Source organism: Centruroides vittatus, unplaced genomic scaffold (genome assembly GCF_030686945.1).
Source record: "Centruroides vittatus isolate TY-2023 unplaced genomic scaffold, ASM3068694v2 contig_955, whole genome shotgun sequence".
In the NCBI taxonomy this organism is placed as follows: domain Eukaryota; kingdom Metazoa; phylum Arthropoda; class Arachnida; order Scorpiones; family Buthidae; genus Centruroides; species Centruroides vittatus.
In genome coordinates, this window is record NW_027122634.1 from 2,516,143 (window position 1) to 2,541,157 (window position 25,015).

General features: G+C 30.5%; 1 protein-coding gene across 1 annotated transcript in view; it reads left to right on the top strand.

The window, feature by feature from the left end:
• LOC136985169 (chromatin target of PRMT1 protein) overlaps window positions 1-24,072 on the top strand; it is a 40,251-nt gene extending 16,179 nt beyond the window's left edge. The window contains exons 3-7 of the mRNA XM_067282377.1: window positions 1,643-1,793; window positions 1,887-2,193; window positions 12,847-12,910; window positions 21,104-21,470; window positions 23,537-24,072. Coding sequence (XP_067138478.1) covers window positions 1,643-1,793; window positions 1,887-2,193; window positions 12,847-12,910; window positions 21,104-21,470; window positions 23,537-23,755 — 1,108 coding nt within the window. The 3' untranslated portion in view covers window positions 23,756-24,072. The remainder of the gene's footprint in view (window positions 1-1,642; window positions 1,794-1,886; window positions 2,194-12,846; window positions 12,911-21,103; window positions 21,471-23,536) is intronic.
• The last annotated feature ends 943 nt before the right edge of the window (window positions 24,073-25,015 follow it).

Sequence of the window (25,015 nt, forward strand, 5' to 3'; positions counted from 1 at the left end):
TATTCGTTGTTTGATTCTTAACTTTATATCCACTTACATACAGTATTCTTTGGGTAATTATTTAATAAATATTTTTTGAAGAGTTGTCTTGTTTCTATTTCTATATCTTCTTGTAGTGTCGCCCTATTTAGTATTTTCTTTAATTCCATTACAAATACATTCTTCTTTGTTTCTATAGGGCAATATGAATTGTAATTAATAGTTTTCTTTGTATTGCATGGTTTTTCATACTTATGGAATAAAATTTTTGTATTTTCTCTTCTTATAATAATGTCCAGAAAATTCATTTCTTGGTTTTGTTCTTCACTTGTAAATTTTAAATGCCTATCCAACTTATTTGCATATTCTTCAATGTCGTTAGGTGAAATTATTTGTGAATCACATATTATCAGTATATCATCTACATAAAAGTATTTTTTTCATTAGTTTTTATTGTGTTAAATAAGAAAAAAAGATTAAAAGCTTATTAGCATGACAATAATTGCATCATCTGTTTTAACTATTAGTAAGACTGAGTGGTTGTTCACCAAATTGAAATGAATCTTTCGTCGGATAGAATATATGTACAGATTAAAGCATCAATATAGAAAACTTGAATTAAAAATATCAATAATTTAGTTTCATGTTTACATGCTTCAACAATGTAATCTTGGCTAAATTATTAAAAAATAGGATCTTGCATATGTACAGTACATTATGTAGGCTTTTGTTGTTGTCGATTAAAATTTTGTTGCTATTTGGAATACCATACATGTTTGATTAAAATTAGTAAAGCACAAGAATTCAGATATTTTAAACATTTAAATTTCTATACAAACTAGTATTATTTTGTAGAATGTTTATAAAAAATTTAAAAAATAGCCTATTAGTTTTTTTTATGTTTATATATATAAATTTAAAATTCTAACTTTTTATTTTGTTAGTTTAATGTGATGTCACAGAATTGTGTACTGGATGTAATGTTTAAATTGATAAGTGAATTGTTTTTTTATTTTAAGAATCTAATTTATTTTAGATTAAGAAATTTAGACTTAGTCAAAATTACATTAAAAGTAAAAAGTTTTTTTTTTATCAGTTATTACTAATTTTAAGTTCTCTGTATAATTCTTATAAGAATTAGTTCAGCATTTACAAATATGTCTCTAGAATTTTCACTTTAAAATATATAATAGTGTTAAATTTATGAATGGAATTCTTAAAAGAAATTGAAATAGATTTTTATAAAAGTTTTATTCTTTTATATTTAAATGATAAATTTTCTTGTTAATTTTTTATGAACAAACTGTGATTGACAGTATCTGCTTAGATTGTTTTCAGATTTATGAAGTGAGAAATCAGGTTCTCAGAAATATTTTGAATTTAAACTAATCATTTCAATTTTTTTATCAAAAACATGGCTGTGCTGAACTTATATCGAATGAATTTATTTTTTAATAAAATATTTAAGAACAATTGTGTTCTTTAAATGGATTTTGTTGGATTTTAATTCCAACCATTTTAAAAGCTCCAGATATAATGATTATAAAGGGACACATTTTGTTACCTTGAAGGAGCTTATTATTTTTGAGTGGTATGATGTTCAGAATATTTTTCTGAACTAAAAAAAAGAAAAAACAATTATGAATGCCTCTCTTCCTTGAAGCTTTACTACATATCGTCAACAAGGCCAGAGTACAGTGAACTCCATCAGACAAAAGATCCAACAGCAGCGTCAAGCATCATTGAAGAATCGTCGTTTAGCTCAGCAGATGGCTAATAGACCAAGTGTAATTGCTGCTCTTAAAATTAAGAGAGTATGTTTATATATTAATTTACAAAAAATTATGATAAACGACAATATTAAAAGAATTATTTTTATTAGACTAATCAATTTCATATATCTTCAGAAAAGTTTGAGACAGCGGTTGGGTCAGAGTCCAGGTGGATTTTCTGGTGGAAGCAGTGTAAAGTCCAGATTGTCATTTGGTCGTCAAGGAAACAGGAATGTGAGAGGCAGATTGGGAGGTGGTGGACAGGGAAGAAATCGTGGCCGTGGAGTTGTTGCTGTTCGTAAAGGTGTACGATGGTCTGGATTTGGTGACAGCTCCAATAATGCAAGATCTGGTACCTCTCCAATGTTGAAAGCACGATTAGGAAACCAAAATGCCGCAAATAAAATTGGACAAACTAGAAACAGAGGATTTCGAAGAGGAGGTATGTGAATGTTTAATTATTGCACTAAAGCCTTAAAAACAGATTTTACTGTCTTTTATCATTTATATTAAATTAACTTAATATTTTGTTCTGAATCTTATGCCGTTCTATAGTGTTCAATTTAAAAAAAAAATATATATATATATATTAAAATTGTAACTATAGAACTTCATAAGATTCAGAACAAATTTATAAATTATATATATATTATATATATATATATATATATATTAAAATTGTACACTATAGAACTTCATAAGATTCAGAACAAATTTATATATATAAAATATAAATATAATAAATATAAATACAATATATATAATAATAAATAAATTTAAATATACATATATATATATACACACACACACACACACACACATCGTATTTTCCGGCGTATAAGACGACCCCCAATTTTTGAAAAAGATTTTCCTGGGTTAAAAAGTCTTCTTATACACCAGAAAATACAGTATATATAGTAAAATCTCACTTTGTGTAAAACTGTATAATTTCCCATTTGCACTGAGCATTTCAATCTGGATTGTGATCAGATTGGCAACTGTGCTGTGGTGTGACTTCTCTCGACCATTTCAGTCAAGATTGAAATGGTCAAGAGAGGAGGATCAATTGCAATCGATGCACAAGAATTTTTGAAACTAGATCAAATTGTAAGAGAGTTCCCACAATCCCATGCTGTGGAACAAGTGTTGGGCTATCAACAGAGAAATAAAAAGGATATTTGAAGGGATGATGAGATCTGGCCATTACTAGACATATGGCAAGAAAAAGTATTTATTTCTAAATAAAACTTCCATTTTGTTTGTTGGTGTTTGTGACTTATTGAGTACAGGTACTCCTCACTTTACAACCAAGTTCCGCTCCGATGACTATGTCGTTAAGCAAATTGGTCAATAAGCGAGGAGCTTGCGCTGGGAATATAGGATCGTAAAATTATACAAATTATGCACAAACTTCAAATTTATTCATAAAAAGACATGCATATGTACGGTACATATTATCATTTGTTTATTTGGTTATCTGGTGCTATAGAGGGTCCAGGTAAGGGAGATGATGACGATGAAAAGTTGTACCTTCAAGGGCAAGGTTCTGGATGTAACAGTCGAAAAGAAACTCATGTGGTTTGCTTTTTAATCTTTTTTTCTTGATAAATTTCTCTATAGCACTTCAAAAGTTCATTCATCCCACATTCAACTTTACTAAAACGTTCAGTATTTGGATCTATAGCCTCAAGTTCCAACATATGAGGGCTATTCGGAAAGTTTGCAGCCTCAAATAGAACAACAAACAAAATAATATTAAAACTTTTTTATTTTTCAATGTAGTCTCCTTTGTTAGCAATGCACTTATTCCAGCAATGTTCTAGCTTTTTTATGCCATCACAATAGGGCGATTTGTCAAGGTGTGCAAAATACTCATTCACTTCAGAGATGACTTCGTCATTTGAGTGGAATTTTTTTCCAGCCAAGAAATTTTTTTGGTTTGGAAAAAGGTGGAAGTCACTGGAGGCCAAATCAGGTGAGTGTGGAACTAATTGGAAGCGGAGTTCGTTTCTCTTTTGTTCAGTGATTCTGGCGTAATGTGCAGGTGCATTATCGTGATGGAACAGAACCTTTTTCTTCTTCAAGTGTGGCCTCTTTCTTCGGTTTTTCCAAAAGTTCACAGTAATAGACAGCATTGATGGTCTTTCCTCTTTCTAGGTAGTCAATAAAGATGATGCCTTTAACATCCCAAAAAACTGAGGCCATCGCTTTCCCCGCTGGTGGAACTGTCTTTGCCTTCTTTGGTGGTGGCAAACTGTGGTGTTTCCATTGCTTCGACCGTTCTTTTGTTTCAGGAGTGTAGTAGTGGATCCACATTTCGTCAGTAGTCACAAACCGACGCATGAAATCCCGTGGATTTTTCTGGTAGAAGTCCAAACACTCCTTTGACATCAAAGTGCGAACACGTTTTTGCTTGGCGGTCAGCAGATGCGGCACTCATCTTGCTGAGACCTTCATCATACCCAAATTTTCGGTTAGGATGTGGTGCACTCGGTCGACAGAGATGCCTGTTGTCTCAGCTATCTCACATGTTTTCAAACGGGGATCTGCTAACACCAAATCGTGGACTTTGTCGATATTTTCTTCAGTGACAGCAGTTGACGACTGTCCACTGCGAGGGTCATTTTCCACACTCCCTCTGCCAGATTTAAAAAGGGCTGTTCATTTTTTCACAGTGGTGTACGAAGGAGCAGACTCTCCCAAAACTTCATCCATGTCAGCTTTGATTCGAGATGGGGTCAACCCTTTTTTCGTCAGGTATTTTATGACCGCATGAGTCTCTGTCTTCTCCATTATTGACAAAGCATGTGCACACTGACTATCTGCTAAGTTGTTGTGGCAAAACTTTTCGACAAATCAAGTGGAAATTGGTATTGTATCTTTAGCAAAGATGGCTGAATTATTCCCGCCAAAAATTAAATTGATCGCAGCACCGCATATAGGCAAGGCCGTGAACTTTCCGAACAGCCCTTGTAGGTGCATTAATTTTGGAGAACACACCAGCTAACCCATGTACAGTACCATGAATTTCTTTTTCACTTTTTCAGTTCTTTATTTTTTTTCCTCTTAAAAAATGATGCTTCACTTCTAACTCTATTAAATCCTCATTTGTTAGCTCTCCATCGGCATAATCCACTAATTCAACAATGTCTTCCACTTCAACATCTAAATTAAGTGCATTGGCAAGGCCCACAATTGTTTGAATTACATCAAACTGACTAAAAAGTGTATAGTAAGCCTACAGTATGCTCAGTTCGCATGTTACCAATCGCCACTGATCGACACCCATGCTGAGAAAGGGGATTCCTTGAATTGCAAGTTGAAACTCGATTGGTCGTAAGTGCAAGTGGTCATTAAGCAGATAGGTCGTAAAGTGAGGAGTACCTGTAGTTATGTCAGTTTTATCATTATATGCAATATCCGGGTTCTTCTCAACAGGGTTCCTACGCACCTGGAAAATCAGGGATTTTCATTAGTTTCGGAAAAAGTCATGGAAAGTCAGTTGAATTTGTCGAACTGTCAAAAAGTCAGGGAATTTGTCTCCTTAACTGCCTTGTTGATTTCTTTTGCTGAATATGGCTGACCAAGCGTAGCCATCTGCAGGCGGCAAGAAGTAATGCTGCAATCTTTAATAAGAAAATATATCAGAATCCGTTTTGAATCTGAAATGGCTCTTTTCACCGTTCTTGAAGCCATATAATTTTACAGTTGTGGATTAATAACAGGATAAACTACTATTATGTAATAGTGTTTAATTTTTAATTTTAATAATTCAGCAATTATAAAAAGATGAATTTGTTAATTAGAATAAAAAATAACTAATTAAAAATTAGTTTACAAACTTTTAAAACTTGAAATCGTAATTTATTAGATTGTTCACTTCAAAATAGCTAAATAGATCAGTAAAAATCCGTGATTTAATTGTTTTTCACGTTTAAAACATTACTATACAACATAAAAAATTATAAATAGCTACCCGACATTTACAGTAAAATGCTGGCGCCGACTAGTAGTTTTTTACATTTGTTGTTACGACTTTCCTTGAAAAGAACTGTACTGCAAGCGTATTTTTCTCCCTCTCCCGTTAATTTCTGCAACTTTGATACATCTATATATATAACCCATTCAACAGGTGTCCGTCCTTCCTTCCGTCCGTCCGTCTTGTAACCGTTTGATAACCGACACTAGAGGCGCCCCTATCGTGTGTCATATTTCAAACATTCAAATTAAATTAACAATTTTAATTATTATTTAAATTAACAATATAAATTATTATTCTTCATTTGGCCAATACATTATTATTTGGTCAATATAACAATATAAATAATTCAGTATATTTGTAATAGGAATTTATTACTGTCACGGAATGCCTGTAATGTTCACTAGGGGGCAAATAACGAAAAACTGGATAGATTTGAACCGCTACGATAAAACGATAAGTGAAATAGTTAAGCTAATATTTTAATATAATAATAGAAACCTTTCATGGCACGGACGGACGGACGGAAGGAAGGACGGACACCTGTTGAATGGGTTATATATATAGATTAAGTGCATCAAACTTTTAAAAATTAAGCGCGCACAACTTTCATATATTAAGTGCATTAAACATGCCTCATAGAAATTTGTAATACTGCTAAAACGCCCACTAGGGGGCGTCCTGGGCTACTAGTAGTTTAATAATTAGTTTAACAGAAATGATGTTGGGTAACAAATATCCACTGATTTTGGCAAATTTAGGCATCATACTTGTAATAGATATACTGTAGTTATCGTTTTGAAAATCAACTAGGTAATCCGATAGTTTAACCAATGTTAACTTGCTTATAATTAATTATAAATTTAAAAAGCTGGTAAATTTTTAAAAAATTAATTAAATTACTAAAAAATTAAAATAAATTTGATTATCTTTTGTGCGAAACAACAACAAAACAATTTTTATAGTTATGTTGCAAAAGAAAAAGATTTATAATTGCGATTCTATGCGCTGAACTTCTATATTTTATTAACATATAATTGTAATTTCGTTAGATGTTTATTTCTGTACACTCAAACCTGTTTTTGTGCGGTATATGAAAATTTCAATCAAATTGGAACATAATTGACTTCTGTAAAATTTTTTAAAACTCTATTGGATGTTTTCTATGACATCAAGTTTTTTTCATTTTTTATTAGTAAAATTTTTTTCTCTTACCTTTTTTTCGGTCCCCTGGTATTTTAATAGCATAAAAATCAGAAATATTGTGTGGGCGCCGGGAGGCGGACGGAGTCTCGTTCCTCCTTTTTTCGGCTCACAGGTCCGTTAGACCTGCCCACGTCAAGATGGCGGTTCTGAAGTGTTACGCGTTACGCGTTTTTAGGCGAGTGGAGGAAGTGGATGGGTCCGACGATAGAGCGGCGGAGACGATACCCGAATAAAAGACATAGCCAACGGATAATAACAACAACAAAAATTTATTTAAGCTAGCAAGATAATTACAGAAGGGGTGCGCGACGGTCGCCTCTTTCCGGATTCGCGGAGGGAGAGTTTACATAAATTCGGGTCATACCTCGTGATCCGGGTCGGTCCTCGTAGTCGACAATATTCCGTTGATTTTAGGCGGTTCCCCTCGATTTTGTTCGCACACGCACAGTCTAAAAGATAAACGTAACCGACCCCCCTTTTCTCTGTCGTCGCCTTTTTATTCTCTCGGTCACAAGTTCCAGTTTCACCAACCTGCGTTTTTCGACTCTTGTTCCTCCTGATTCATATTTTCTCCGTGGGAACCAAGTAATAAAATAATTTTATTATTAACGGCTTGGTTCCGGCGGGTTCGAATTTTCACAATTGTGTTAAATGTAAACTTCAGGTGTGAAATTTCATGTCTTGTTAAATGAAAGAATAACACTTCCTGCAGCTATATTTATCAAATAAAAGTATTTTTTAATGATTACTTTTAACTTTTTATATAGTTTTTCTGTAAAACCACTTTTTGGGAGGATGTTTATTTAGCAGGAATTATTTCCCAGCAAATTTTTTTAATGTTAGATTCATATTTAAGTGGAAATAATTAATATAAAAAATAAACTTCTTAGAGGATTTTTCCCCCATTAGGGATTGCAGAAAAAGGCCCAAGGAGTTAAAAAAGCAATTCCTAGATTTTGAGTTATTTTCCACGTGAGACTTTTTTATGTAGTCCCTATTCACCGCATAAAAAAATACTTTTAATTGTGTTGCGAAAACTATTTTTTATAGCTACTTGTGAAGTTTCCTGCGTGGTTTTTTTTTTTTTTTATGTGGTCCCTATCCACCTCACAAAAACAGGTTTGAGTGTATTTATTTTATTTTATTTAAATTCTATACATTTTAAGAATCCTAATTTTCGTAATACTATGATGTCATAGGAATACAAGTCTCACTAAAATAGAAAAACGTAAAAAAATTAAATTATTAGATGAAAAAAAAAGAATGAATAAAAATTTTTTAAATTTGTTTTATAAAACCGTGTCTTGTTCTATAATTTAGACTTGATAAACACTAATGTTGTGTGTTTTTTCTTCAAAGACACTTGGCAAGTTTTCTATCAGATATCTTTATTTGTTCTCGTTGAGAGAACGAATAAAGATATCTGATAGAAAACTTGCCAAGTGTCTTTGAAGAAAAAACACACAACATTAGTGTTTATCAAGTCTAAAAAATTTTTTTATAGAAACTTGAGAAATAGTCAAGACAGTGCAGCTCTCAAGATCGGTCGTTTGGATTGGAGTTGGATTTTCCATTGTTTGAAAAGACAATGAATACTTCTGTGAACTCGGATTCTTCGATTGATGTAAGCAAATCGGAGAATCCATTAGATCCCCATCATAAAGCATGAGTGACGGTCCGAAACCAATCCAGGGAACGATCCAGTCATTTGCCTTTTCCCTCCACTTTATCTCCACTATTTCTCTGCTGCTGCTACCTTTTCCTTCCACAAATTAACAGTTGCCTTTCAAAAGGAGGACTTTTCTAACTCAGGAAAAACACGAGTGATATATGTTAGTGCTAGACATCAAACAGAAATCAAATGAACTTTCCTTTCTGGATTGTTCACTGAACATTGCTTTGGATTCCACTACTGCCACTATGAACTTAAGACGAGAAACGAAGACAACTTTAAGCTATATTGTAAGCATATTTTTACAATAAACGGGTTAAATGGTAAAGAGGTGTCTTCGTCCGTCTGTACCATGTTTCCCACATACTTATTAGTCCCTCGACTTTCCTGACGTTGGGAGAATTAACTTTATCCCCTTTATTTTCCCAAAGGGAGAGTCGTCATATCTCACAAGCAAAACGCGAAGTTTCAAATCTAATGTTCTAATTGACATTTGAAATTATGTTAAACCTGAGGAAGGCTATTTAAGATTGCTGAAAACATTAGTTCATTTATTAAAATTTGCTATAAAAGTGAGAAAGATGGTTTGTGATATGATTTGCAATAATTATAAGATTTGTAATTAAGGGTTAAAAACAAAATTTTATGCAAAGACAAAATTTAATGCAAAATTAAATAATAAATAAAAATTATTAAAAATAATTATTAAAACTCTGGCCTTTACACTGAAACCAAAATCAAAATGGTGGCAACGAAACATTTTTTTTTCTTTTAATGAGTTGCCAATTCAGCTAATTTTTTGCTAGATTTAGTGGATTTGTTAGAGAAGCTATAGTAAAAACTTGCACCTATCCCTCTTTATATACAATTATTTTTACGCCATTTTGAAATAATGTGGTTGACAAAAGAAAACTATTTCTTTTTTTACATGATCGATTTTTTATGAGGGAAAAAATGCTTTATTTGAAAATTTTTAAATTTAACTTTTTGTTAAAATTATGTTGCTGTTTAAAAAAAGTTACTCTTTTTGTTGAAAGATTTTAAAATTATGTGTTTCTAAGTCAAGAGTTCATTTTAAGTACAGTACAGTACTATTTGTATATCAAAGAATACTGTTTGTTGATTTTATGCTATCTTGTATTTACTAGATTTACATACAAATAGTATTGATAAATGATGATAAAATAAAAAGCTCATGTTTCATTTGTAAATTGCTTATTTTTTCATTACATTGAAGTTGTGGATTCTATCATACATTTTTCTACAGGATGTATGCATACTGTATTTTTTTAATGTGGCAGTCTTTGAAACATACAACTAGGCAAAAAGAGGGATAGATATACTCAATGTTTGCAGTAAATAAAATGCTGTTTTATTATGTCGATATTCCACACTGTAAGAAATGTGAGGGTCAGGGAATTTGGACAAAGTTGGTCAGGGAAAATCAGGGAATTCAAAACAAAAATTTGAGTAGGAACCCTGTCTCAAGCAGACTGCCTGTGCTAACAGCTCAACGAGTTGAATCGTTGCAATCAAGATTAAACTGAGTTGTGGATTGTGTGCGAACGTACTATAAGTTAATATAAATCAAACTCCATCTTGCTTGCTTTCACTGGCCAGGTTTTGATGGTATTGGCACGTCTAAGGAGTGTCCTAAAGTGACATTTATGTTAATAAACAGACATTTGGTTTCTATAATTTAGTACAGTGGTGTCTCATACTTTGAATTTAATTCATTTCCAGGAGGTAATTTGAACTATAAATCAATTTTTTCTATTAGAAGTAATGGAAAGCAACTGGACCATTCCCAGATACTAAACAAAACTCATTTTAAAAAAAAAACTTAAAACTGCAAGTATACATAATTTAAAGTGAAAATAGCACAATTAAATGCCCTAATAATAAATTAAAACACAAAAACCATAAATAAAATATGTAAATACAGTCAAACCTTGGGTTTTGAACGTAATTTGTTCCTAAAAGTTGTTGAAAACCAATTTGTTCTAAAACCAAAACAAATTTTCCCATAAATAATATAAAATGGATTAATCTGTTCCTGACTCCCAAAGCAAAACTTTTTTACCTTTTTAGCTGTATTTCATGTGTAAAAAGGCCTATAATATAATATTATTTTATCTATATCTATATTTATCTTATATATACTGTATATTAAAAGAAGAATTTATGTCATCACCAACTGAAACCAAAACTAACACTTCACAAAGAAGTGCTATAAATACTCAACTCTGGCTGCATGAAAATATAACTAAATCAATCTAGATGGACAAGTACTTTATCCACACTTTTTGAAATATTGTTTCAGTTGATTTGATTTTAATTCTATTTTATTTTTAGTTTTAATTAACTGACTACCTGGTATTAATATAATATATTATATTAATACTAGGTAGTCAGTTATAATATTATATTAATAAACTTTTGTCATTTAATTTAACTGAAGCATATTTAAACACAAATTCTTGAATGCCATTTATATTACATGAATATCAATTAACATGGTTGTTATTAATTTAAATTCAACTGTGGTGCATACTGAAAAATGGAAATAGTATCTTTCCATCATGCACGTTGAAATTTAATTTAAATAGCGATGCCATTGATGATTTGTATTGTGATATAAGGTGATCTCGGTGCCACTAACTTCTGAACTGGTGGTCCTATTGATTGATTGGTTGGGTCGTCATCTTTCTTTAATACAGGAAGTATAGGAACTTGACCATCGGTGGCCAGTTCTGCCGAGTAGCTTGTTCGGCAATCGAGTTATCATACAGCAACCAGGCAAAAATGAGTTCAAAATTTTGTTTGTAAACTGAATTGTTCGAAACCTGAGGTTTGAACTGTACAGTATAATAAAATGAAAATTGCATTAATTGTTCATACACCATTGACTTTGGTATCTTAAACATGACCGCCAGATCTGCCACATGTGTATTGCTTTCATTCTTTGCAATAACTTCTTTTCTAACCACAGTCATCTATAATCTAACCTTCATCTTATATTTTGTTGCTTCCACACCTCTTGGATGCCTAGTTATAAATTAATAAGTAAGATCACATTGGGTCAAACAGAAAATTTTTGTATCTTTTTTTTAATCTCTGTAATTACTTAACATAGATGTATAATTTAATTATAAGTTGTGAAATTTAACACATTATTGCTAATATGAGTGAGATTGTATTCTTTGATTGAAAGCTTATTTAAAATTTTTTTTTCATATTTTGTTTGAATGAAATCCAGTTGAATGAAATGTCTTCAAATAAAAAGCATATTAGGCATTCTGCATTGTGTGTTTCAGATAGGATATAATGTCATACAAACAGTAAAAATAATAATTGTAATGTGTATAGGGAAGACACTCCAAATTTTCAAACATGTCAAATGTGGTTTAAAAAAACATATAGGAAATTTTGAAGTAAAGGATACAGAGCATACAAAGCACTCAAAAGCTGTCATGAAGAAATATTGCAAAAAGAAGTTGTTAAAATCAATGAACAACATACAATATATATAATCAAACACCAAAAGCAAAGTGAAAACATAGGAGCATAATGCAAGAACAAGAATGAGAGATAACTTGGGTGTAGAACAGATGGCCTTTATAATTCAAGTGCATTTTTTTTCATTGTGCGTGCAGTTCAAACTTCAAAGTGCATTTTTGCTTAATTTAGCATTCTTACTTAGAGTAAGTAGTTTGAGGTACAAGGTTTCACTGTATTTTTGATTACTTATTAAAAACAAATAAATCCTAATGTAATAATAATAATAAACTGTATAGTAAATATTTATGCTAGCTAATAGATCTCAAAAGATTCTTATACAGAAGCTATCAATCTGAATAATTGACAATGTTGTGACAGATTTCTGTAATCAATGAAAAAATATGGAAAGTAATAGATTAGTATTTAAACTTCTATTTTATGAAAATTTTTAAAATCTGTGAATGGTGTAATAAGATTTTTATTACTACTATTTTCAAATTAATCACCAAAAGAACCTTTTATCAAGCCCATTTTGGGTGTGGCTAGATGGTGAAGACAACTCAAAATATCTAGGACAGACTACTACTTGAAAAGTTTCTGGGGTTTTTCAAACACTTGTTATTCAATTCTGGGTTCTCCAGAATAGTAGGCTGACACCTTAACTACCTCAGCCAGTAATATCATTACGCTATAAATTTAATAATGTGTCAAGAGAATTAAAAGACTGAATTTTACAGGTCGTGGTTTTGGAAGAAATTATAGACAACAGAGAGGATCTAATTTTCGTGGAACCCAATTCAGGTAAGGTGTAAAAATCTTATTTCATAAACATAAGTAAAAATTTTATTTAAGATTACTTTAATGTGCTTGCTATAATAAATGATATACCGTATTTTACAGACTATAAGACGCACCTTAATTTTTAAGCAATTTAAAAAAAAAAAAAAAATACCTATAAGACGCTACGGACTATAAGACACACCTGAATTTTGGAGGCAATTTTTCAAAGAAAAACATCTTATAGTCCGTAAAATATGGTACATATATCTGTAAAACATTTTTGTAAGAGATGGCTCAAAAAGTAAGGCTTCTTAATTTTTATCTAGCAAACCTAACAACATAGTCTATTGCATAAGGCAAATAAGTCTTGTACGAGCTAGAGATTTCTAGACAATTATCGTTATACTCAAACCTGTTTTTGTGTGATTTTTTTTTATTTGTGCAATTTTTTTTGTGCGGTATATGAATTTCAATCAAATTGGTATACCACGCAAAAAAATTGCACAAAACAAATCGCACAAAAACAGGTTTGAGTGTAGTTTATTTAAACATTTGTCAAGTTATGAATCTAGAAATTGGCAGGAAAGAAAGATCTGTCCCGGGTCATTTAATACAATATAGTATGTATTATACAAAAAAATAAAATAAAATAATGACAAAAATATATAAAAAATAATGAGTAAAACAAGTTATTGAACAGTATGCTACTGTTTATTTTATAGAATATTTTTACTTTTTTTTAAAAATAAAAATGTGAAATAGAAGATCCTCAATTGGAATATGAAAAGATCATCTGGACAAATTAATGTGAAAGAAAGAAAGTGTGTAACATGAAGCATTTCTATTAACATTATATTATCATCTAAATTAAGAGCAAATAATTCCATATTTAAAACACCATTAAAATATTTAAATAAAATCAAAATAGGCAATATGACAATTTAAAATCAGAAATGTTCAGCCTAATCCTAGAACCAGAATCTGTAATATGTAAGTTTGCCAAGTTATAAAAAAAAATTAGATAAACCTTATTTAGTTCATCTAACATTTTATGAAGCAATGAGGTGGCATATCATCATACAATAATCTACAATGGATTGGAAATTTATACAGAAAAGGACTCTCAAAAAGGTATCAACAATGACACCAAAGAATGCCTCAGTGTATTGCTGAATTTTTAGAGAGAGAATTAATGTGATTAATAAATATTATTTTTTCATGAAACACTATATCATTATTCATATGGACAATGTTGAGTAAGATTGCATAAAGGAAATAACATATTACTACTGCTTTATTAATATTAACCTTAAGATTATATAATTCCAGTTCATCAACAAGTTTATTTAAATCAGAGTGTAAAACAAAAGGGTCAGAGTTTATAATATTAAGGTCACCAGCATATCAACTGTATTAGAACAGACAGTAGGAATAATAAAATTCAAGTACTCAGAACAGATCTTTGAGTTATCCCATGCAATGGAGAAAAATCATTAAAAACAAAATCATCAAGTTTAATTTTAAAAGTATGAAATAAAAAAAACGTATTTATTTGCATATAGGACGAGGTTTTTATCCATTTTTTCATTGCTTCAAAAACCTAGGTCATTCTATACATGCGAGTGAAGGATTCTTTTCATTTTTGTATAATTTTTGTAAACTGTGTATTTGCATTTTTTACCGGATTCTCACATTCTAGTGTTTAAAAACAAAAGTATTTTATCTGGGGCGTTTGAATTGTTCTTATGTATTGTCAGGAGTAAAAATGAATAGCAATAGGAAAAGCAAAGCTTTTGAATTGAATTCCAAAATTACATGGGATCCTGATGTAAGTTTTAATTCATTCCCACGTGAAAACAGATGATTATTTGGAAATTAGAATTTGAAGAAACTCATAATCGACTGTTAAGAATTAGCAAAAAAGGTTCTGGATTGTCTAGCTTTACATAAACAAATTATGTTTCGATTTTACAAGATTTTTCCTTGAGGTTTAAAATGCCAGTAATTTTTGTGGGATAATGTGTGCATTTGCCTGCATTTGATTTATTAATACAATTCTAATTTTAATTATTTTGATCTTTAAAGTCACACCTCGTCCTATATGTGAGATCGTCTTATATTCGAGTAAATATGGTAATTGCTTATACCAGACACAGTGGAATGTGTGTAAAAAAAAAAAAAATAAAGTATTTCCGTAGTAATGAAGAACAACAGAATCGTAAGCTTTGCTGATGTCTGTATACTATAACATAAGTACATTTTTTATTTTCAAAGTTATTAATTATTTTGGAGAAGGTAGAAATTAAATTGGTTGTAGATTTATGATGCCTACCACAATGTTGCAAAGGTTTTATTCTAGTGGCTATAGGATAACAGATATAATCATGAAGAAGAGAATTTTCAAAAATTTTAAACATCAAAGATGATAGCAAAATTGAGCAGTAAAAACGACAGTCTTTTTAGGGATACCAATGATAATGGATTATTGTCATTTGTTAGGAATAAACACTGTTTGAATAACTAGTAAAAATTCAACAAAGAACAATAATTGTGCAATCATAGTAATATTAATATAAAACATAGCAGGAATTAAATCTGGACTAAAACGAGAAGTTTGTAATTTTGAAATTGTGAGGCAGACTTGAGAAAAAGAAATACCAGATGACTTGGAATTCATTGGTAAATGAGCCTAAAGGAAGATTTATTTGAAGTATTGACATAGCTGTTGCTAAATTGTTTACAGATCGTATCGTCAGAATTTAATTGTGTAAACTTGAAGTAATATGTTCTGAAAATTAGAAATTAAACCCTAAAATGTTTTGGGGTCAAATGTGAACCAGTTAACTGTAGAATTAAAATAATCAATAAGTCTTTGACAATCCTCATATAAAAATTTTTTAAGGTATGATGAATGTAAAGGTATCTAGGATTACCAGCCATCTTTCATCACTGCCATTGTTAATGCACTGTATTTCTTAACTTTTTCAGGGAATGAGTAAACTATTTAAAAATATGACAAATGTGTAAAATCAATATGTACTACACATTTTAATATAAATATAATAAAAATATGAACCAAATTAAAATAAAAAGTTTTTAAATATGGTCAAACCACATTGATCTGAATCAGGTAGGACCCAATCCAGATAAACAAAAATCCAGATAAACCAGAATAGTTTGGTATTGAAATAAAAGTCTAAAATTCCATACCGAAAATACTTTTTAATGATTGAAAATAAGCTTTTATTTTTACTGACTTGAAAACTATAGGAACACTAAAATTACTCAGTGCATACAAACATTATGTATTTTTATTCTTGTTAACATGAGATTGCTACTTAGGTACATATTAAGATTATTATGTTTCAGTGATCTTATAAACATTGCAAAAAAAATTTTTTCCACAAAATGTGTAAAACTTTAAAAAGAAATGACCATTCAAATTAATTTGGACATACTGGAAATGTGCATAAATAGGATCTGGATATACAGGGTTTGTGTATACAGTAATCTCCATTTATGCAAGTAATTTGTTCCATGAAAAAGCACATAGAGCCAGGGAAAACTATTTGAGAATATGGACGGAATCTCTTGTCTTAAATACAGTATTTTACTCTTACTGGGGTAGAAAAGAATCAACTAAAATATCTTAAATATTCATCTATATAAGAGGTTACTGATTATAAAGAACACAGTTTTTGATGTAACTATCATTCATTTAAAATTTAAAAAATTTTCAACTGCATTAAAGTGAATTTTCAAAAATGGAGGGATTACTGTGTATTTATTTGTAGTTCTTTTTGATTTCCTTTCTTTATTTACTATATAATATCACAAGTCCAAACAATTCCAGACAATAATTAGTTTAGATTAGTGAAAGTGTATTGTAATTTTATGTAAAATAGTAATTTGGAAATTTAAATATAAAAGACAAATGACAGATTCATAAGAGTAATATAAAACTTCAAAGTAAATCTTTTTCATTCTTTATTAGTATGAATTTGTCATATCTTTATGCTTAATTTAACATGTACTGTATATAATTAGATTCTACTTATAAAATATAAGTTTGTTAATCCAGCACTTGCAGGATCAGAATGGTGTTGGATCATTGAAAATACTGGATTACTTGATATTAAATTTTGTGAAAATACAAAAATAAGTTTTGTGTGATCTGAAATTTGCATACATTACTATATATTTATACCACTTAATGCAGTGGTTTCCAACCTTTTTCTACCTGTGCCCCCCTTAAAAAATTGTTGCACCCCCTTAATTTTTCTAACAATCTAATTTCATAAGTACTCAATTGATATTATAATTTATTTAATGGGCTACAAAATAATATACAATATTATGTAAAAATATACATAAAAAAATAATTATTTATTATAAGAAATAATAATTTTAAATGTACTAAAAATAATGTACTATTATAACAGTTATGAAATTTACCTCAACATTAATTTAGAAGTTACCAAAGCGAAGTGTTTCATTCTATATATCAACGTGGTTATCGCAAGCACTACTAACGAACTAATTCTGTTCATAGACAACAGAAAAAAAAAAAAAACAGATTCTTCTGTTTACTGAAGTTTGGCGCGAGTAAGCACGAGAATACCCGGGATGTTCCGAGTGCTTGTCTTTTGTTTCCTCGCCCCGCCGGCGCTCGGCTCCAAACGCGAAAGCGAGATGTTTTCGTTCCAGCAAGAGTATGGATGGATGTTTTAGCATTTGTACCCGAAAAATTCGCGGCGAGGATTGTGGATTACGTATACCTATTTTGCTGATTCATTTTTTCGACATTTATTCGACTTTTTTGGTTTGTATTCGAAAATGATATTTTGGAAACAGCTGCATGCCCCCCTTGCAACAGTCTTGCGGCCCCCTAGGGGGATGCGCCCCACAGGTTGGAAACCACTGACTTAATGTTGCTATATGTTATAGATTTGTTTATGCCTCATAATCAGTCTAAAGATGATACAGTACATGACTATACTGCGTTAACCTTTCAGCAGTGGGTTAGTCAGGTATGGTGCTATCCCTATGTAGTGGAGAATAAACGTGAAAAATTTTTAAAGTATCTTTCCACACATTTTTTCTCATTACTGTTTCAGAAAAAGATTTTGTAAACAATTATGTCTAGTAAAGAAAAGTCTTTTTTTATTGTTACATAATTCCTTTTTTATGTGAATTTTTTTTTCGTGGTAGTTTCTGGCAAAAATTCTTCTGCAGATATATCCATCCTCCACCACTGCCACACGATTGTCCTTGACGGATATATCCGTCGGTCACTGCCGAGTGGTTAAGATTGATTGAAAAACCTGCAAAACTGTTAATAAACTTGTAGCACAAAATTAACATTAGTAAATAAACGAAAATTGACAATATATAGTTATACGTAAGATTCACAAAAGTTACACATGCTCTGAGTATGAGAAACCTATTTTTAGGTGCATTGGTTTGTGGGAAAGGAAATATTGGTACAAGTCACTGAACTCAAAATACATGAGTTGGCACTAATGAATTACTATTCATTTGGTACAATACAAAGACTATATATACAGTCAAACTTTATTATAACAGACTCCTAGAGACAACCAAAAGTCAGGTGTTCCATTATGTACACTTAATAAAATGCCAAAAAATGCTTCAAGGAGTGTTAATGTTTCAACTGTACTTGCTGAAATAAAGAACTATAAATTTTGAAGAAAAAGTTTGTTTATTACATAATAAACCATATAATATAAACAGTAGTTTAGAATTCCAACAAAAATATGCTTCTTTAAAATTAAAGATTCCAGTTTCAATACTTTGCTTTGCTGCTATCAGAAATTGTTAATAAATAACAATAAACAGTACTGTCTAGTGCACTTTTAGTATCTGAAAATGTAGGGAATTTTTCTCTTCAGAACTCCAGACATAGGATTCTACTGATAAGATGCAGGATGCATTACATATTAGATATCATTTTAAATCATATTTAAATTAATGCAACCCAGACCAAGGTCTTAGAAGTATAACTGCTAATGCATCTGCATAATAAATGGGGAGTTGAAAGTTTGATTCCTACTCCAGATCAGTTCTTTTCTTTCAGAACTTTCTATTAATACATACATATAAATAAATTATTGTATTATTATTATTTGTTTTTTTAATGAAATTTTTCTTCAAATCAATGTAATGAGTACTTCTGTGGTTGTGTTAAAAGGATTAATAGATATACTCAAATTATATTTTTGTAAATAGTCTTAACTTTGAATGTTAAATTATTAAATTTATTACAAGACAGCAATAATTGTCTACCTTTGGGCAAAATTACCCAATATCTGATTAAATGTAGCCATAATATAATAAATACGAAATAATCTGCAGATTGTATTGTTTTAATAATGTTATGTTCTCTTGGGATTTTGGGAGTTCTTATAACATTATCAATTCTAACATAGTCATTGAAGCTGATGTCCTTTGATGCAAAAACTGAGAGAGGCAGCTTGTTTTTACCTATGTAATATCATCCTCAAATTTGGTATTGCTATTGTGGATAAGTGGATGAAACCACTGAACATTGATTCCTATCTTACCAATGGGCTGGCTACCATATAGTTTTCCTCATGTCTAACCCCTAAATAGGAACCAGTTTCCCATAGAAAGTCTCCCTGGAGGCATCCCTCATGTTCATATTTTCCTATCACTGACAATCCAAGCAATGGAAGCTTTTTACTTTATATTTGCACCAATCATTACCATTAATCTTCCTTGCTTTTTTTACCTTTGTGACATTAATTTGTCTGGGAGTAAATGGTAAAATAATCCAATTTCATCAACATTAGAAAAATTTTTTTGCTTTATATGATTTAAAGAAACACATTTGTGGTAATTGAAATCCAATTGTTCACATATCAGTTCTCTCTTTCCATATACATCTTTGAAGATGATCTTGTAATATCCATTAAAATGGTCAAGCCATGTTTAAATCAATTGTGATAGTTTCTGTGCATATTCTTCAGCTTTTTCTCTAAGAAAAGGTCCATTTAGTAAATGCAAACACTGTGATTTTGTAAACTTGAACTACTTCAAGAGAGCTTCCATGGCATCATGATAGGTACTTGCACATAGTTCATTTCTGATCTGTTCTTTCTTCATAAGCTTTTACAACTTTTTCTCAGTTATGACAAATTGTGTTCAGTTCGTTTAGGTAAATGGAATTTCTCACAAATTTCTATTGCTTTCCACACAATTTTTTAATGATATAAAATTTTGTATCCATCCCAATAGCTGCATATTTCCTTTTCTTAGCCATCTTGCTTTCTGTTGCCCTCTTTTTCAAATATACTAAAATTCATTACATTTGAGTTTATTTTAAAAAACATGAGTTTATAAAAAAAACAGGCATGTTGCCAGATCCAGAAAATTTATCTGTAATAGTAGTATGACTGTTTTATCCAAGTCTATTATAACAAAGTTTGACTGTAGTTCACCAAATACATAGTCCATTTACCTGCATATGAGTTTTTGCAGTCTAAATATTCTTAAGATGATGGACTGTTTCATGTATTAGTACCAGATTGTCAACATCTGCCTCCACAATATAATGTCATGACAAATAGAGGCAAAAGTGGAGTGCAACTGTCACACCCCTAACTTTGCCTCAATAACTATTTTGGGGTCTTTAGCACATCAGATCATTAATTCAGCAATCTGAAAAGTGGTCAGTAATCCAATAATAAACTTGTACTGCACTGTACCACATTTTTTAAAGATCATAATAGAAAATTTATATCAGTTGTAAAAACAGAGTCAACTGTAAAAGGAATATACTAAGAAGTTAATTCATCATGCTTTTCTTATTTCAAGGTGATATGATGTAGCAAGTAAACTTTAAGAAGGCTTAAAGAATTGCTTATTAGAAAACATTTGAGAAAAATAATATTTCAAAATTAACATATCATTGAAATAGTTCGGGGAGTAATTTTAAGCAAATTAATGTTAGATAAATCTTAAAGTATTGGAGCGAACATTTTCCGTTGCAAGAAAGAGCATTCTAGAATATAATTGTGGGGCATGTGTTAGTCATCGGAGGTGTTGGTGAACTTTTTAGCAGAGCTTGATAAGTGTGTATTGGTGAATTTCGAAAGCCTTAAGTAGCTATAATATGATGATTCCAAAGAAGTGGATATTTATAAACAGATTATCTTTGGTTTTAATTTTAAGTTTATTGTTAATTGCTGGGATTGAACCAAATCCAAGTCCTTTACCTCGATCTCCGCAACAAATGAGTCAAACGAATATGCAAAGAAGAGGGCAGGGTAGATTATGTAAGGATAATCTCAAAGAAAAGGAAAAAGGAAATCAATTGAATGACTTAATTAGTGAAGACTATTATCAAATAGAGGAAGATCTCGGTAAGAGTAGTCCAGTGACCTCGAGAACCATAAAAATTAATGAATGTTTTGAAACAGTAAGTCATAAAGAATTACAGATACAGGACGAATCTCAATACTCATTAAAATCGATATACGAACTGATACAGGATAAATTTTCACAGCTCCAAAATGAACTTCACGGAATTAGAACAGAGGTTAATTCTTTAAAAGAAGAAAATAAATATTTATATGGAAAGTTGTCTCAACTATCCCGTAAAATAGAAGAAATGGAGAAAATATCTAAGAACAACTGTTAAATACAAGGTACATTGAATACAAGGAATTTGAAATAGACAAGCTGGTTAATGAGCAAAACAATAAAAATAATATAATTATAAACTTTCCGTTTAACTCATCTGATTATGATAAAGAAATTAATCAGTTTATAAAAAAAGATTTGGGAATATCTAATGGTGAATCTAACCAATTTTTCTATGTAACTAACAACAAAACCAAACCTATTGTGAAAGTTCCATTATACTCCTTATTCAATAGGAATTTAATCCTTAGAGAATTTTGGAGCAAGAAAGATAATTTAAGTGATGAGAAACAGAAGGACAATGGATTTATGTAAGAGATCAAGGATGAGAAGAAAAAACTTATTAGCAATAATTAAACAAGAAAAACTCAATGGCAACAAAATAATTGTAAGAGATGATTATTATATTAAGGATAACAAAAAATATTCATATGATACTTACTTGGATAAAGTGATTCAATTGAATGGTGTTTTGAGAAGGAATTAACAGTGAACTTCAGAAATAGATTTGAAATGTGCCCAATTTTTACAAAGGTTACTATTAATTTTTCTCATGATAGGCACTAAGTGAAAGTACAGGAGGGTCTAATGATGTGTTCACTTGTTTATAATCGATCAGCGCAAATCATAACGGTCAAATCGTAACGGTCAACTCTTTGATAACAGGTGCGTGTCTGGGAATTGTAACGGATAAGTTACGGCGGCGCTGATCGATTATAAACAAGTGAACACATCATTAGACCCTCCTGTACTAATAATCTAGTGGCTGTTAAATTGAAAGTTAAATTGATACAAAATGTTTTGAAATCCTCTGTTTCATGAAAACAAAGACTGTTATGATTGGAATATTCTATATGGTATAATACAATTCTACAGTGTTTTATATATTAATGATTATATGCTCTGAATTTCACTCTTTAATAAAATTCTTTATTTAGTTATGATTATATAAAAGAAGTTAACAGATTATATTAATATTAATTTTTACAAATTCCAATCATTGTTATAGATGTATAAGTTTTATTTTTGTAAGGAGGCACTGGAGCTATGATTCGGACAATACCTCTTTAAGTTGAACAAGTTTATTAATGATTCAGATACAGTAGTGAACCGAAAATCGGAATCAATTGGGGACTGGGGTTGTTCAGATTAGGGATTTGTTCCGATTATGGATTATGTACGAAAAAATATATTAACCTGTCCGATGTTCAAATTTTTCTCCGTTGCGTGTCGCTTCGTGTTGAATTTTTCTGTTGCGTGTAGCTCCGTGTTGAATTTTCGTCAATTTTAAGCCTAACGAAAATTTTTATTATTATAATCGAGGCTATCGTATCGTTAAAAATTATTTCTGCATTTTGTACAAACAAAGTAAATATATTGAAGAATATAAAAATATGAAAATTATACTTTAGAAGTAAATTTAGTATCAAAAACGTTCAATTCAGCACGACACAGTCCGACTGAAAATCGTGCCGATTACCGGGGTTCCGATTTATGAGTCTCTACTGTACTACCTTTGCATGTTGAACAAGATTTTTAATGAACAAAGTAAGCATCTTTGTTAAAAATTGTATATATCTATAGTTTATAAATAGCTCAAATAAGTTTTTGTAATTGAGTAATATGTTTTGTGATTTTAAACATTTAAGTTTATATTATTACAAAAATGTATGATTAAAGAAAATGGATAAGATGTTATTACAATGTAAATAATGTTATAATAAGATTAAACCATCTGTGGTTGGTTAACATCTGAAACCCCCTTGTAAACGGTTAAACCCTATTACAATAAACTCACTTACCTTCTTAAATCACAATTATATTCATTTTTTTTATCACATATATATGAGTATTAGTATTTTTATTTATTGCTGATAAAAATTTAAGAAAAATAAACAAATATGATTATTGATATTTTAGTAAGTGAAAAATTTTACTCATTATAGAATAATTTTATTTTAGAAACAACACAGAAATGTCGGAGGTGCTGGAGGAAGAAGAAAGGGGAGAGGAGGTAGACAGAACCGAGGTCGCGGACGCAACTGGGGACAGGCCAATGTCAACAAGAAAAACATTCCCTCAAAGCAGGAATTGGACAATGAGCTGGACGAATATATGGCCAAAACCAAAAGTCATCTCGATGCAGATCTGGATGCCTACATGGCCCAGGCAGATTCTTGAAATGTTTCATCGTCAATTCGAAGCACTCTTCGTCTTTGGAGGGCATTCTAAAACTAGAAGGATGTCTGTTGTACTTCATCATGAGATATCTATTTCAATAGATCTCATAGTGCTATTGGAAACATGTCACATTCTGTAAACAATGGAAAGACCACAAAAATATTTCACCACACAAAATAGTTTGTGCCAAGATTTGTTAGTGTCAGATCATTTTGGTTTTATCAGTTGGCTAAAATACTAAAAATCTGCAATGTGTCATGACATTTTTGAACATTAAATCATTAGACTGTACAAACTACAGTTAATTGAAATATCAAGTCTTGCTTTATTGTGTTTTAATTATTCTTTAATAACTATTGCAGCTCAGTATAGTTGTTAAATTACAATTTTAGTTGAATAATCTTTTGAACCTGTACAAAGAATAAATCACGACATACAATTTAATGTCAGATAAATCATTACAAATTACCGTTTATGTAAACATTTCATTGTCAATAAATCAGTGTGTTCCTAAGGACTAAAACAATGGCAAATTGTTTTTATAGAAATTCTACTAAAATCAATCAGTTTTGATAACAATGATCATTTTTATGAAATATTTCAAAGTATAATTTATTGAAGTTTGTTTTGTGAACATGTATGACAAATGAAGATAAATTGATTTCAAAGATATTAGTTTCCTGCACATTGTGTTGTGAATTTGATATGTTTTAATAAGAATATGGAAAACATGCACTACTTTCTCCCTTGGAATGAAGCTGGAGTTTAATTTGAAATGTGAAATTTATATGAAGTTCATTTCACCTGAAGGTTGGATCCAAAATAGCATTTTGATATTTTGAATTATTCTAATACAAAGTCAAACACATGTTCAGTAAATGATTTTGATCTGTCATAAAAAGTAACACGAAAACAATGTTTTAATATTTGATCTAATTTCAAATAATAGTTTAGAAATAATTTTCAGAATGATTATAGAAAAACACTGGACTGTTCAACATTCTCTGTTCAGTCTAGTTTTTTGTCTACACTACATTAAAACATGGTTTCAAAAGTAATTTTGAGATAATTTCTATAACAACTAATCTATAACTTTCCAGTTACAATATTGGCAAGTTAGTAATGATAAAAACGAAGCCTGAAATTTATTATTCCATGTTTTTATCAATGAGCATCCAAAAGAGCATTTATTCTAAATCTGTTCTAATAGTTTGAGCTCAGCTTTTACCAGACACTAGCATGTGTCAGAGCAAGATCTTT